The following is a 16217-nucleotide window of genomic DNA, read 5'->3' as shown; positions in this document are numbered from 1 at the left end:
GTTTAAGTAAAATTAACATTATTGTTTTATTCTATAAACTACAAACAACATTTCTCCGAAATTCCAAATAAAAAAAATATATATATATCATGGTCTATATTCATTATCTCATGATCTTAAAAATGTAATTTAATTACTATACATTGATGTTCATGCAAGAAAACATGAGACCAAATACAAACAAAGAAAAAACATACTCAGTTGTTTCAAAATCTGTTATTTTTTATTTTTAATAAATTAATTTTAATAAATTAATAAATAAAAAATATATAAATTGTTTAACGTTTTTTATTTAACTAATACATTTTATTTTATTTATTATTTTATTTATTTATTTTTAATAGCAAGTGAATAGCATTCATTGACAGAGACTTTCATTTCTAGTGGACTTGATTGTAAGGGTTTGGAACGCGCCCACAATGGCGGCCCGCACTCTTTACACGAGCTAAGTGTTCTAAACACACACTAGCACAGTGAAGTGCACCCTCCTCACCTAGTGCAGCTCTTTATGATGCAGACAGTAGCGTTATACAGTTTATAGTGTTTATAGGTTAACAGGAGTATTGTGGAGTAATATCACTGGTTACCTGAGCAGGTGAGTGTATATAATCTGCAGTATGATGCAGTGTGTTTGTGTGTATGGATGCTCTTCACTGAATGAATGGATCCACTGCAGTTCTGCAACCAGGATAAAAAATACAGGGGAGGAGTCGTTTTATCCAGAGCAAAAAGGTTTACTGTCACATTTGTTATTTTAAAATGTTCTGCATTGTAGATTAATACTAAAGTCATCACAACTATGAAGAAAAACGTTTATTATTATACAATATTTAATACGCAAAAAAATGATAAACAATCCAGAACATGTATTATATTTTTAGATTCTTGAAAAAGTAGCACCTCTTTCTTAGATTAGACAGTTTTGCACATCTTGGCCGGATTTTCTCAGTCAGCTTTATGAGGTAGAGTCTCCTGGAATTCAGGCTTTCAGTTAACAGCTGTGCTGAACTCATCAAGAGTTAATTACTTGAATTTCTTGTCTCTTAATAAAGTGTTTGAGAGCATCAGTTGTAAAGTAGTGAAGATGTAGAGTTTCAGGTATACAGTGAATAGCCCTGTTTGAGTAATGTTATAACGATGAAACTGGCACTCATCAGGAGCGCCCCAGGAAAGGAAGAGCTACCGTTGTTGCACCGTTGTTAGCATTAGCTGCTAACCGTGCTAAGCTCTAGCACTTTGGTCATTCAGAGGTGAGTATTTTCGGCCTATAGCCTGCTGCTAACCCTGGCTAGCACTGCTGGAGCAGCATTAGCCACTAAGCTCTAGCTCTTTCACCTTTTCGTAGATTAACATCCAGCGCTCATTTGACTTTAAAATAAAATGTTTTTTTTTTTTTTTTAAGAGTTACAGTTTGTTCAATTATTGCTGAATTAGAAGGAAAATATGGCGACACAGCTGTTCCTTACTAGAGTCGCATAGTGACCCTTATAGTGCTGAAAATACGGTAAAAAACAAACAAGCAAACAAGCAAATTTAGAATATCTGCTCCTTTTGGGTCTTCAGTTGATCAAAAATTATATCTTGTTTTCCTCCAGTTCAGCTCTTCTTCAGAAATGCTGTCTCTGAAAGAGAAGGACCGTCCCATCATCAGGAAGCTGCTGGACGCTGGGTGCTGTGGGAGATGTGTTCTGAGGTTCTGCTGTGTGGGAAAATACTCTTCATATCAGCTCTCCATCGAGGTGTGTGTGGCTCTTGTTGTCAGAATGCTTTTCTTGAGATGTTTCCTCAGGTGTTCTGTAGGATCTAGGATGAAACGTTGCTTTTTTGAGTTCTTGTCCTGCTGGTTATTGTACCTTAAGTCTGAACTTGAGGTTTTTAGCCTCTATTCAAGCAGTTTTTGCATTATTGCAACCTTTAGTTATAATTTTTTTCTCATTCATCTACGTCCAGGGGGGTTAGCTTCATTTACATGGACACACAGTGCACACAGTGGACGTTCAGATCTCTGGACCTGGATTTGTAGTCTTAAGATTGCCCATATATTGTCCATACAGACATAGGCAAAAATAATGGCACCCTTACAGATTCACTCTTTTAGAGAATGCACCACTTCTTCAAAATGCTATTTTCAAGATGTTTCCACAGATATTCTATAAGATCTAGGACTGGAAACTTTGCTTTGGGTCATTGCCCTGCTGCTGTACCTTAGGTCTGAACTTGAGTTTTTTAACCAGAAAAACTCCACACAGTGCACACAGTGGATGTTCAGCTCTCTGGACATGGATTTGTACTCCTAAGATTGTCCGTACTTTGTTCATACAGACGTGGGCAAAAATAATGGCACCCCTACACTTTTACACTTCTAGAGAATGCACCACTTCTTCAAAATGCTATTTTCAAGATGTTTCCATAGGTGTTCTATAAGATCTAGGCCTCGAAACTTTGCTTTAGGTCATTGTCCTGATACTGTAGCTCAGGTTTTATTGCCATCATTCAAGCAGTTCTTGCATTATTGCAATCTTTAACCATCAGTTTTTCTCATCCGTCCACGTCCAGGGGGGTTAGCTACATTTCCATGGGCACACAGTGAACACAGCAGACATGCATGCATCTTTGGACAAAAAACAAGGCTTTTGTAACAGAAATCGCAACAGATTTATAAAAGAAGTGATGCATTTTCCGAAAGAAGTGCAGAGGTGACCGTATGTTATTTTCCAGACAATTTGTTAAATCTGTTTATATATATATATTTTTTTTCTGTCTCCCCTCTGTTAGGACATAAATAAGCAGCTGTTGGCGTTCCTCAGCGAGGCTGATGACCAGCCATCCTGTGAAGCATCAGATCCCACACAAACTGAAGACCCTCCCAGTAAGAAGCTAAAGCTGGAGACCCTGCAGGCTGGAGATGATGGCGGTACAGAGACCCTCACAGCAAACGCTGAGCCCAAAGTCCAGTCTGAGATCTGTGTGGCCTGTCTGGGGGTCCTGCAGGACTTCTGTGATCAGAGCTACACCACACAGGTGATAATAGAGGTTTTATTCATTTTCCCTAAGCTCCACCAGTCTTACACACTGCTTTTGGATAACTTTATGCTAATCACTCCTGGTGTAAAAATTCAAGCAGTTCAGTTTGGTTTGATCTTCCTCTTGATTATATTCCAGAGGTTTTCAATTGGGTAAAATCAAATATATATACAGTACAGGCCAAAGTTTTATGACTATTTACATTGTAGATTCTCACTGAAAGCATCAAAACTATGAATGAACACGTGGAGTTTTATGTTCTTAACAAAAAAAAGGTGAAATAATTAAAAACATGTTTTATATTCTAGTTTCTTCAAAATATCCACCCATTTATTTATTTATTTATTTATTTTATGTACCATTTATACACAATTTAATAGATATTATCCAATTTATTTATTATTGTTATTTTTTTTCCGCACTAGGTATGACATGCTGCAGCAGAAACTGTATATAATAAGTAGAATATGTAAATATTAATCTTCAGTATTTGTAATACTATTTGTGTGTTATTGATCTGCAGGTGTGCGACGCTGTGAGAAAAGGGGAGTATCAGTTTGACAGTCTGATGCTGGCGGTCTCACTTCCAGCTCAGCTGTCTGTCAGAGAGGTACGCCCACCTTCAACACAAGCACCCCTCACAGGGTTCCTTTACCAAAATATAATATATTACATCATTGTATTATTTTAGCTAGGTATGGCCTTTATTTTATTTTTTTGTTTTGTTATTTTATGTTTTTTATTTTATTTTGTTCACATGTATATTATATTATACAAAAATAATGATGTTGATTAGTGTGTTCTGTATTGCCCCTGTAGTGTTTTTTTTTATTAATTTTTTTTATTAATTTCACCTTAATCTATGTCTGATGTTACATTGTTTTCAGTGTCTCTCTTTATATCTTTTCGATTTATCTCTCCTTCCTGTTTTAGCATTCCTGCTGGCTTCATGTCAAGAAGGAGGCCAGGTAAGCAAATAGCACAGCATAGACTTCCCACAATCCCTTGCAAGCTCCCGTGGTTCATTTGCTAAAAATTCTCGGATGTGAAACAGACTTTGTGCATGTAACGCATGTTTTATGCCAACATTTTTATTTTATCCTCTCGGGTAGTTAAGAGAGGTTTTATACACAGTGTTTACAAGAGCCATACACTGCACATTTCCCTATTAAACATTATATGCACTAATTAATAGTATTAATATATTAATTAATAGTATTAATATATTTATATGCTATTTATATAGTATATAAAACTTGTTGTGCAACCTATTTTGGAAACTTTCTAAGGCATGGGATCCTTTTCGGACTTACATATGTGATAATATATATATATATATATATATATATATATATATATATATATATATATATATATATATATATATATATATATATATATATATATATATGTGTGTGAAGTCAGACTCCACCTCTTTTTGAGCTGCTGCTGATGATGCTGCATTACCGAGTAGCATCACAGCGCTAACGCTCGGAGGAAAGCACAGCGACTCGGTTCTGGTACATCAGCTCACAGATGCAGCATTGTGCTGATCCACATCACCCTAGAAGTAATGAGGGGCAAGAAAGAGTGCCATCTACTGTACCCACCCAGAGAGAGCAAGACCAATTGTGCTTTCTCTGGGCTCTGGCAGCTGATGGCAAGCACTTTAGACCTCTGGACCACTTGGCGCCCAAGCCCACATTTTTAAACCCATCCAAAAATAAATGAATTATCGTGAAAAGCTGGCTTTAAATCACTACTAAAATATATGTTGACCATATAGAACAGAGTGGTAGAGAACAGTGTTATAAAGTTTTTCCTTTACATCTCTAGGAAAACTTGCCCTGATATTCATGTTTAATTCTTGCTAAACTACTTTCACACGCTGTTAAAATAACACGCTAAAATACACCTAGACTTAAAGTAAACCAGCCAGTGGAATCTATTCAGCCCGTGCCTGTAATCGAGTGAAAAGTCAGCTTTGCTGCTGGTTGTGTTCATCAGGGAGAAGAGCATGTGTCTGGATAAGGAGGACCTGGTTCAGGTGAAGGATGCTTTTAAATGGGCCACCCAGGGAATGGTGGGGAAAGACCTGGGAGCTTCTGTACTGACCAATGTAAGTGACCAATTACATTACAATTCACTCTATGTCCAAATGTTTGCATCATGCTCTAGAGGGGTATTTAGCCCCCCAGTATTGAGCTTTAGAGCAGTGGAACTGTGTTCTCTGGAATGATGGAGCTCCATCCAATATGTTTTGGGTAGGGGTGTCACAATACCCACATGGTATGTCCCATACCAATACTGTTCTCAATCAGACTCTACTCTCAAAGCTGAAGGAGACTCTCTACTAATGTACCCAATCTCTACTAATCTAAACTTAATCTGAGGTTAAGTTTTAAGGGCCCAAGTTTTAAGGGCCCAACAGTGACGGCCCTCCAAACTCTGGTATCAAATCCACAACCTCTTCGTTAATGGGCCGGTGTGCTTACCACTAATGAGCCTCCTGTCCTATCATACTAAAATACAGGCAAAGAGGCGTGAATCCATGTAGGCTAGTACGCTATAAGTTAATTTAGGCTAATAGCATAGCATTGACTTCCCACAATCCCTTGCAATCTCCCTCCATACAGTTTTATATCTCATGCACATGAATAATAACAGTAAAACCATTTTTTCTCCCAGTTTTAGCTAGGCCAAATGTCTCACCCATTTAGCTACTACTCAGCTGTATATCCCCCCTATCACTAGTGATGCCACAACACCAGGAGGGTGAAGACTAGCACACGCCTCCTCTGATACATGTGAAGTCAGACTCCGCCTCTTTTTGAACTGCTGATAATGCAGCATTGCCGAGTTGCAAAGAGACTTAAATCCATGTAGGCTAGGGTGCTATAGGTTAATTTAGGCTAATAGATCGTATCAAAGTATAATTATTTTTTCCAATATATAATCCAGTGATATTGGACCATATCGAACTGATACCTATTGGCACAACCTACTTTTTTAGATTTAAGCAGCTTAGTGGTTAGCACGTTCGCCTCCCAGCACTGGGGTCTTGGGTTCAAGGCCCTATCTGGGTGGAGTTTCCATGTTCCCCGTGTCTGCGTGGTTTCCTTCAGGGACACCAGTTTTCTCCCACAGTCTAAAAACATGGAGATCTGGTAAATTGGATACTCAAAAATTACCCAAAAAAATTTATCACTCTAAATTGATCTGGTGTGTATGTGTAAAGTATGTGGTATGTATGTAAGGTTGTGTGTGTAAATGTATGTATGACTGTGCCCAGATATTAATTGGTACTCTGTCCAGTGCAGTCCTCCAGGTGGACAATTGTTTCTGGTAGAGAGTACGCTGTGCACTATTGGCTGCCGCTTCTCACCGGTGTGTGGATGGATGGATGGATGGATGGATGGATGGATAGATAGATAGATACATAGATAGATAGATAGATAGATAGATTATTTATCCCAAAATGATTTTAGAATACCAATGTTTAAGTACATTCATGATTACAGTAGTGCTGTTTAGGTAAATTCTTGATTAGAATAGCTCCACAGCAGGGGTGTTTTTGTTGGGTTCCAGAAGGAGAAATATCACTGCCACAGACTCTGTAATAAAACAAATAATGAAATATACCACTTTTTAAATAATACTTTTTCCCTGATTATTTCATTTACACACCATTTTACTTGACTTACTGTCTTTATCTTTGACAGTGTTGTGTAAACTAAGATTTTTCAAATTGATGTTTAATTTCATGATGTCTCTTAATATTAAACTCCTTAATTACGGCAACTTTTAGACTCTGTGGCCAGGTTTTCTGCGCTAGAACTGAGCAGTCTCTCTGCTTTTAGACTCTTTGGCCCGTTTTTCTGCTCTAGAAATGCACACTCTCTCCGCTTTTAGACTCTTTGCCCCGTTTTTCTGCGCTAGAAATGCGCACTCTCTCCGCTTTTAGACCCTTTTGCCCCGTTTTTCTGCACTAGAAATGCACACCCTCTTCGCTTTTAGACTCTTTGGCCCGTTTCTGACACCTAGTGTTCAAACTTTGAATCTCACATTATAAAAACCTGCTTAACAGCGGGCCAACTTTCATTCTATTTCTAAAATATCTCACGGGCCGCTCCAAAAAAGGAAACGGGCCGCAAATGGCCCGCGGGCCGTAGTTTGGACACTCCTGGTGTAAAGTGTGTGGTATGTATGTAAGTTTGTGTGTGTAAATGTATGCATGACTGTGCCCAGGTATTAATTGGCACTCTGTCCAGTGCAGTCCTCCAGGTGGACGATTGTTTCTGGTTGAGAGTACGCTGTGCGCTATTGGCTGCCGCTTCACACCGGTGTGTGGTTGAGTGCTGAGTATAAATGGTTGTGTGTAAATTATAAAGCGTCCTTGGGTTTCTAGAAAGGCGGCATACAAGTTGAACTTCATTCATAAGTTGTGGAGTTGGAATGAGGTGGCGTGGTAAGGAACTCTTGCCCTTGTTCTCAAAGCAGACGCTGCAGGGTCTCCAGATTTGATCTGCTGCTGCTTTATTTCTCAGCTTGTCAACAAGTGCATGTGTAAAGCTTGCCATCCCGAGTCCAGGAGAGCTGACTGTAATGTTACAGCTCTGTGTTAAAATCATATATGTCCTTTTGTATTCCGCAGAGTGGCTTTGAGGTCAGTGTGGGTTTTACACATGCAGAAACAGACGGCGACTGCCACTTCCTGTATGTTGGCTCTCCCACATTTCACACACTTCCCTTCCTTCATTTATTTTTCCTCTGGCTGTTAACAGTTTCCCATGATTCATGTTGTCTTGCATCGTTTGCCTCTTCAGAGCCACAACATGTTCTGACTGCTTCAAACCTACAAAGAATAAAGCTGTAAGTACCCTTTTCCCTTTATTATATTATTATTCACGATCAGAATAACCCTACTGAGGAAAATTCATGGTTAACAGAAGATTTCTTCATGATTCATGATTGGAATAGAAGTAGAGATGTTAAATTATGCTTTAAATAGCACTTCTTAGGTAAATTCACGATAAGAATAGCACTACAGAATCATGCTTTAGCACTTCTGAGGTCAATTCATGATTGGAATAGCACTACACATGTAAAATAATGCTTTAGCACTTCTGAGGTAAATTCAAGATTAAAATAGCACTGCTGAGGTAAATTAGTGATTACAATAGCACTAGAGATGTACAGTCATGCGTTAAATAGCATTTCTGAGGTAAATTCATGATTAGAATGTCACTACTAAGGTAAATGTATGATTCGAATAGCTCTACTGAGGTAAATTCATGATAAGAATAGCACTACAAATGTAAAAGCTTGCTTTAAATAGCACTTCTGAGATAATTTCATGAATATGTTGTGTTGTTTAGTCTGTCTTTACTAGGATGGCGGTGGTAAAAGCTCTAGAGAAAATTTCAGATCAGAAGTTCCTCAGGTGAGAAGCTCTTCACCAGCTGCCCACAGTACTTATTCAGTAATTTTAGGGGGAAATGTTGTGTATTAACTTTAGTTTTTCTTGTCTTTGGTGTGCTGCTCTCTAGTAACTACCCATGTCCACCGGTCCATCCCGCCACCAGATGCACTCCTCTAGACACCACCTTACTGCACGCATCTGTCTTTATAGCAGGTGAATGTGTGGGTATTTGGAGGTAACTGTATGATCAGAATTGCACTACTGAGGTAAATTCATGATTAGAATAGTGCTACTGAAGTACATTTAGGATTAGAGTAGCACCTCTGAGGTAAATCCATGCTTAGAATAGCACTACTGAGGTAAATTCATGATTTTGAATAGCAGTACTGAGGTAAATTAATGATTATAATAGTGCTAATGAGGTAAATTTATGATGAGAATAGCATTGTTTAGGCAAATTCATGATTAGAACAGCAGTAGTAAGGTAGATTCATGATTAGAATAGTACTAATGAGGAAAATTCATGATAAGATTAGCATTATTTAGGTAACTTTATGATTAGAATAGCACTTTTTATATAAATACATAATTAGAATAGTGCTGCTCAGGTAAATGCATGATTAGAATAGCACTACTGAGATTAATTCATAATTAGAATAGCACTGTCTAGGTACATTTATAACTAGAATAGCACTGTTTAGGTAAATCCATGATTAGAATAGCACTAATGACATACATGTATGATTAAATTTGCACTGTTCAGGTAAATTCATGATTAGAATAGCTCTACTGAGGTAAATGTGTGACTAGAATAGCTCTACTGAGGTACATTCATGACTAGAATAGCAATAATGGGATAATGCAAGAATTACTGCAGTACTGTAGTAATGCAGTCTGTCTGTCTGTGTGTCTGTCTGTCCTCAGGCAGGTATAATAAGTTCTCTCGGGAGCTTCCTCAGACCCCGTGGGTGATAGATGGAGAGAGGAGGATGGAGGGATCGGTGGAGGAGTTGATTGCTGGTCCTCTGCTCTCCTCCTTCAGAGCTGATGGTAAATTAACAAACCAAATACCTGAGTTTTTGTAGCATAATGTTTTTATTTAAAGATGCATTAAACCCTAAACCATTTTATTTAATTATACCTAAAATGTGTTCCTCTGAAGTAATGAAACATACCAGTCCTGCTTAAAATTTGTATAATCATTTCCTAACCTTAAAAAATGCTTTTATTGTGGTAATTTCTGCCTCTGCAGCGCTGTTTCCTCTCAGGTTCAGCTCTGCTATAGGCGAGGATGATGTTTCAGTGTACTTTGTTATGCAGATACATAACAATATGCAGATCAGTCAATCAATAATACCCCCCTGTTGACGTCCAATTATCTGTTTGACCGCTCTCTCTCCTGCCCACTTCTCTAAACCCATACATCACTCATTGCTCAGCCCAAACTACCCCCGCCATTTTTTTTTTAGCCTTTTTCAAATTTGAGCTGAATTTGTTTAATTAAACAATGTGTTTACACCTATTAACCTTTCTCACCAATATGTTAGACTGTTGCTAATAATAAATCTTGTTGATTTTTATGGTGCATTTTTCTTCTATCTCTAGGCTTCAACTTTTCCTCGTCTGGGAGAGAAGACGTGGATGTTCGAACTTTAGGGAATGGTACGTTCCAGTGCTGCACATGCACAGATTATTTTTCATTGTTTCTTTCAGCAGATACTCTGCTGTAGTTGATAGTATCTTGCACGTATATAAAATTATAGATATTTAAAACGTTATATGCATTCTAAGCCGCAAAAAAATATATATATATATTTTAGTGTGTTTGTCATGTCACAAAACAAAAACAACATATACTCATTAATTTAAATGGTACTACTGAGCTAAGTGTATGATTGTAATAGCACTGCTGAGGTAAATTCATGATTAAAACAGCACTGCTAAACTCATCCTTGTATTCCCTGCAGGACGGCCGTTTGCCATGGAGCTCCTGAACCCCCACAGAGCCAGATTTAACAAAGCAGAGATCAGGCAGCTTCAGGAGGTACTAAATCATTACTGAATACATACAGAACATTTACTCTCCTCATAATAATATTAATTATTAATCAGGGGTTTATTTCTGTCATCTCTGCAGACAATCAACACGTCATCTGATAAAATCCGAGTGAGAGACCTGCAGATCGTAACCAGGTGAGAAAATGAACTAAAATATACATAAAGTCAGTGATCAGTGAGAGTGTCTACCTGTAATTAACTCTATATAACATTAGAATACTGAACCCAAATAAAAATTGATAAAGAATAAAGTCAGTGATCAGTGAAAGTGTTTATATCTTTCTATCATTTATTATTTTAGATATATACTGTATTTTGAAGGTTGGAGGAAGATGTATAAACATTGTGTTTCTGTAGAGAAGCTATGGGTCGTATGAAGGAGGGCGAGGAGGAGAAGACGAAAACCTACAGCGCCCTCATCTGGACTAAAAAACCTATAACTCACACAGATCTGGACTTTATTAAAAATATAAAGGTATCTTCAGTGTTTAAGGAACCTCAGTCTCTTTTACCCTGCTGTAGCACCTCATAAATGTTTGATATTTAAGGATCTGAGAGAATGCTAAAGAATATGAACAATATACTAGTGCATCTCAAAAATAGAATATCATTAAAAGTTACTTTATTTCAGTAATTCATTTGAAAATGTTAAACTCATATATTATATAGATGTATTAAACACACAGAGTGATCTATTTTAAGCGTTTATTTCTTTTATTGTTGATGATTATGAAGCTTACAGCCTATTTAAAACCCAAAAATCAGTGTCTCTGAAAATGTTATATAAGACCAATTGGTACTTTTAGCAGTGTGGGCAGTGTGCCAAATCCTGCTGGAAAATGAAATCTGCATCTCCATAAAGGTCATCAGCAGAGAGAAGCATAAAGTGCTGTAAGATTTTGTGGGAAAACAAAACTGCACTGACTTTAGACTTGATAATAAAACACAGTGGATCAACACCAGCAGATGACATGTCTCTCCAAACCATCACTGATTGGTGGAAACTTCACACTAGACCTCGGGCAGTTTGGACTGTGTGTCTCTCCACTCTTCCTCCAGACTCTGCTCCCTTGATTTACTTTATATGAAATGTAAAATTTACTGATGATCAGTGATGGTTTGGAGAGACATGTCATCTGCTGGTGTTGATTCACTGTGAGATGTGGATTTCATTTTCCAGCAGGATTTGGCACACTGCCCACACTGCCTAAAGTACCAATTGGTCTTATATAATATTTTGATTTTCTGAGACACTGATTTTTGGGTTTTCATTGGCTGTAAGCCATAATCATGAATAATAAAATAAATAGATTATTCTGTGTTTAATACATCTATATAAAATATGAGTTTCACATTTTCAACTGAATTACTGAAATAAAGTCACTTTTCAATGATATTCTATTTTTTTGAGATGCACCTGTATACTATAATAATATAAGAAAGTTTGTGTAACAGACTCTGAGATGTGTATATATACTGTACTGTGATTGGCTGTGTGTGTGTGTGTGTGTGTGTTTAGGAGCTGAAGGTGGATCAGAAGACCCCGCTGAGGGTGCTGCACCGCAGGCCGCTGGCCGTCCGGCAGAGAGTCATCCACTCCATGAGCGCCAGCTTCCTGGATACACACCACTTTAAACTGCAGCTCCACACACAGGCCGGGACGTATCCTCACACACCCTTCATACACACTTCATACACACTTTATACACACTTACACAACAGAATTTATTTATTTATTTATTTATTTACATTTACATTCATTTCATTCAGATTTTTTTTTTTATTCAGAATTATTTTTCATTTATTATCTTACTTTTAAAAACATTTGACTTACGTTTACATTTATTTACTTCAGAATGTTATGTTATTCATCAACTTAAATATGTAGTCACTTCAAAATTTGATTTTGTTTATTAACTTAACTGCATATACGTTTTAAATACATTTACATTAATTTAATTCTGAATTGTATTTTATTTATCGTCTTATATGAATGTAAATGTGTGTTAAATTGATATGCAGTTAATTCAGAATTGTATTTTATTTATTAATTTAACTGCATACAAATTTAAAATACTTTTACAGTAATTTAATTCAGAATTTAATTTTATATATTAACTGAACTGCATAAAAATTACGTATATATTTACGTTCATTTTTTTGATTGAATTTTATTTATTAACTGAACTGCATATCAATTTTACATACATTTACATTCATTTAATTGAGAATTCTATTTTATTTATTAACTTAACTGCATATAACTTTTACAAATTATTTACATTTATTTAATCAAGAAATTGTATTTATTCATTTAACTGCATATACATTTTGCAAACATTTACATTCATTTAATTCAGAATTTTCTTTTATTGCCTTAATTGCACATACATTTTACATACATTTACGTATATTTAATCAATAATTTTATTTTGTTTATTAAGTTAACTGCATACATTTACACTCATTTAATTCAGAATTTATGTATCACATTTTTATTTATTAATTTACTTAACTTCATTTAAATATACGTACATTTACAGTCATTTGAATGCAAGCTTACTTAATGCAAAGATTTCTGTGATGATGTGGTGAAATATGAACACATTAAGTTATATCTAATTTAAGATATATTAGAACTTTGCCTTAACCCGCGGTACAGCTACATTAAGGAGTTTGTTCATGGAGATTTCGGCCGGACTAAACCGAACCTCTGCGCTCTGATGGACTCTGAGGTGGATATTCTGGAGCTGGATGTGGAGGTGTGTTTTAATATCAATATTCAAAAAATTAAAATCCTGTTGTTTTACAAACCAGGGCTGCAACGATTAGTCGGTAATCAACTCATTCAGTTCACACAAATTTATTTGATTAAGCTATTAAGACTTATTTTTAAAATTCGAGTTTCAATTGAGTTGCACCAGCTGGACATATGTTTAAATGTAGGCTACTTGTAACATAAGCAATATAGAGACTTTGTCTGAGGGAGGGATCTGTACCTACTGTTCGTGACAAGTCAGCAGATGAGGGAGATGTAAGTACTTTCAAATAATGAAGTTTGTGTTTCTGTTGTAGTTAAGAATTGTGGTAAACGCTCTGCGTAAACTTGGGGCGTGGCCAGCAGCAGCTTTTTTGCATAAAAGTGACAGAGCCCTTAAATGGCTCTTTCTGAAAAAGACTGTAATTGGTAAGAATAGAGCTGGTGAGATCATTTCATTGTGCAAAATTGGTGCAACTCAGCCCAGCCGGGGTAAAACATGCATTGTAACAGAAATAATTATCAGATTAGTTGACTATTATGTTGTTTTAGAAAAAAAAATATGTATATAAATTTGGTAATTACCTTTAATTGCAGGGGATTAAAGTAATTTTTTTTACGTTTTTTTACACTTCAGAAAAATAAATAAATAATGAATTTCCATTTTTTTTTAAATATCGCAATAAAATCGAATTGTGATCTAAGTATCGTGACTCGAATCGTGAGCAGTGTGTATCGTTACACCCCTACTATCAAATATAATGATTATTTGCAGCCCTGATTTGATCTTTGAATGATAGAATTTGAGATTCACTGATTATTTCCTTTCTTTCTTTTATTTTATGGTATTTTATCAGTCGGTGGATGTGGATTGGCCACCTGCTGTACCTGAGTGACCAGTGGGAGGAGCTTCTGGGGAATATTTAAATGCAGCTTCAACATTTGGGAACGTTCAGTTCATCATCTCCCATTTCTATTCTCATTTCTACAGGCTGACGGATGGATTTAGAGCCTTGTTTTTTGTTTTTCGTGCTAGCTTTAATAGCTCTGTAGTCCTAATAAATCAGAGTAAATCTGACACAATATCCCTCATTCCATTAGAAATATACAGTACTGTGCAAAATGTACCAAAAGCACTTGAAGAATCTGCATAAAGAACCTTTTATCTGGGCAGTAAGTGTGTAATATAATGTTTAAACTAATGCTAACAAACAAAAATGTGGAAACAAGAAAAATATACAAGTTTGGTTCTATTCTTTAGTTTCTAAAATATCTAGAAACATACAATTAATCAATTAATATTATTGGGTTTATCTTTTAAAGATAATTTTAAAATTGTAGATTAAAAATGGAAAACAGGGCTCTACAAAAGCAATACACTGACTCTGCGCCGTAAATATCACGCCCCAAAGATTGCACAATATTGAATTTATGGTCATGCTTCTTCAGCATCAGCAGCCGGAGTCAGAGAGAGAGAAAGAGAGAGAGACGACAATTAGTCATGTTGTTTGGAAGACAAGGAAATATAGCAAAAATACACTTACTAAGCGAATGCACTTGCTAAACAAATGCCCAGATAAACAGCTTACTAAGAATGATTTATTCAATTACATAATAAATAAAAATCAATAACTGAATGTGTTGTTCAGTTTAACATCTTTTGCAGAGTTTATGTACTGTATTCACTGAGTATACTAACCCTCTATGGCATGGTGTTGCCCTCAGGCAACAAACCAATTTCCTGATTATTGCACTTATTTTTATATATAAAGAAGTATGTGTAAATGCCTCTTTATATGACTATTTCATTTTCATTTACTTCTATATAAAACATAGATTTTTTTATATTTGTTTCCTCAGGGCAACATTATGCAGTTAGATGACACAGGAATCACACTGAAGTGGTTCTTGAAGTGTATATATATTTATATATATTTCAGTAATTTTAGAATGTGAACCTCGTATATTATATAGATGTATTAAACACAGAGTGATATATTTTAAGCGTATTTTTCTTTTATTGTTGTCGATTTGGCTTACAGCCAATAAAAACCCAAAAATCAAGTCTAAAGTCAGTGCAGTTTTGTTTTCCCGCAAAATCTTACAGCCCTTCATGCTTCCCTCTGCTACTGACAACTTTTATAGAGATGCAGATTTCATTTTCCAGCAGTATTTGGCACAAAAGTACCAATTGGTCTTATATATAATATTCTAATTTTCTGAGACACTGATTGTTGGGTTTTTTATTGGCTGTAAGCTTCATAATCATCAACAATAAAAGAAATAAACGCTTAAAATAGATCACTGTATGTTTAATACATCTGTATAATATATGAATTTCACAACTGAATTACTGAAGTAAAATAACTTTCCAATGATATTAAATTTTTTTTGAGATGCACTAGTATATATCATGCTATAGAGGGTTAATAACACAGACACATGTTATAATAATGTAGTATTTCTGGATGATTAAAAAGGCCAGTGTTACAACTTATTTACATAATTTTACTACTAACAACAAGTACATGTGAACAGTACCAGCTATTTAAGTAGGATGAATATTGTGTTTCATTTTTTATTAGGAGAGTTTTCAGTTTTATTTATTCTGCTGGAATAAATGATAATAAATCATTAAATCTATAATATTATTATTGGCTCTGAATGTGTTGTTTACTCTACAGCTCTAGATTTTATCAAAACCTCTGGAATATAATCAAGAGGAAGATGGATGATCACAAGCCATCAAACCAAACTGAACTGCTTGAATTTCTGCACCAGGAGTAAAGCAGCATAAAGTTATCCAAAAGCAGTGTGTAAGACTGGTGGAGGAGAACATGATGCCAAGATGCATGAAAAAAAACTGTGATTAAAAACCAGGGTTATTCCACCAAATATTGATTTCTGAACTCTTAAAACTTTATGAATATGAACTTGTTTTCTTTGCATTATTTG

General features: G+C 35.8%; 1 protein-coding gene across 1 annotated transcript; it reads left to right on the top strand.

Annotated features, from left to right (window-relative positions):
- Nucleotides 1-398: 398 nt before the first annotated feature.
- pus10 (pseudouridine synthase 10) lies at nt 399-15913 on the top strand. Its single transcript, XM_022674545.2, has 18 exons — nt 399-595; nt 1596-1739; nt 2776-3021; nt 3548-3634; nt 3958-3992; nt 5032-5143; nt 7679-7740; nt 7851-7896; nt 8403-8467; nt 8574-8659; nt 9371-9496; nt 10052-10108; nt 10414-10490; nt 10584-10639; nt 10862-10979; nt 12024-12166; nt 13167-13266; nt 14120-15913. The coding sequence occupies exons 2-18, from the start codon at nt 1614-1616 to the stop codon at nt 14156-14158; spliced, it is 1581 nt and encodes a 526-aa protein (XP_022530266.2). The 5' UTR covers nt 399-595; nt 1596-1613; the 3' UTR covers nt 14159-15913.
- The last annotated feature ends 304 nt before the right edge of the window (nt 15914-16217 follow it).

This window comes from Astyanax mexicanus, chromosome 21 (genome assembly GCF_023375975.1).
Source record: "Astyanax mexicanus isolate ESR-SI-001 chromosome 21, AstMex3_surface, whole genome shotgun sequence".
Classification (NCBI taxonomy): Eukaryota; Metazoa; Chordata; class Actinopteri; order Characiformes; family Acestrorhamphidae; genus Astyanax; species Astyanax mexicanus.
The sequence above is the reverse complement of the archived record's forward strand: the minus strand, read 5'-3'. Positions and strand labels throughout refer to the sequence as shown.

What these genes read in the sequence shown, in the direction of transcription:
- pus10 (XM_022674545.2), top strand. Translation starts at nt 1,614, where the DNA reads ATGCTGTCTCTGAAAGAGAAGGACCGTCCCATCATCAGGAAGCTGCTG. An exon ending in TGTTCGAACTTTAGGGAATG is followed by an intron (nt 10,109 to 10,413) that starts GTACGTTCCAGT and finishes TATTCCCTGCAG; the next exon opens with GACGGCCGTTTGCCATGGAG. An exon ending in AGATCAGGCAGCTTCAGGAG is followed by an intron (nt 10,491 to 10,583) that starts GTACTAAATCAT and finishes TCATCTCTGCAG; the next exon opens with ACAATCAACACGTCATCTGA.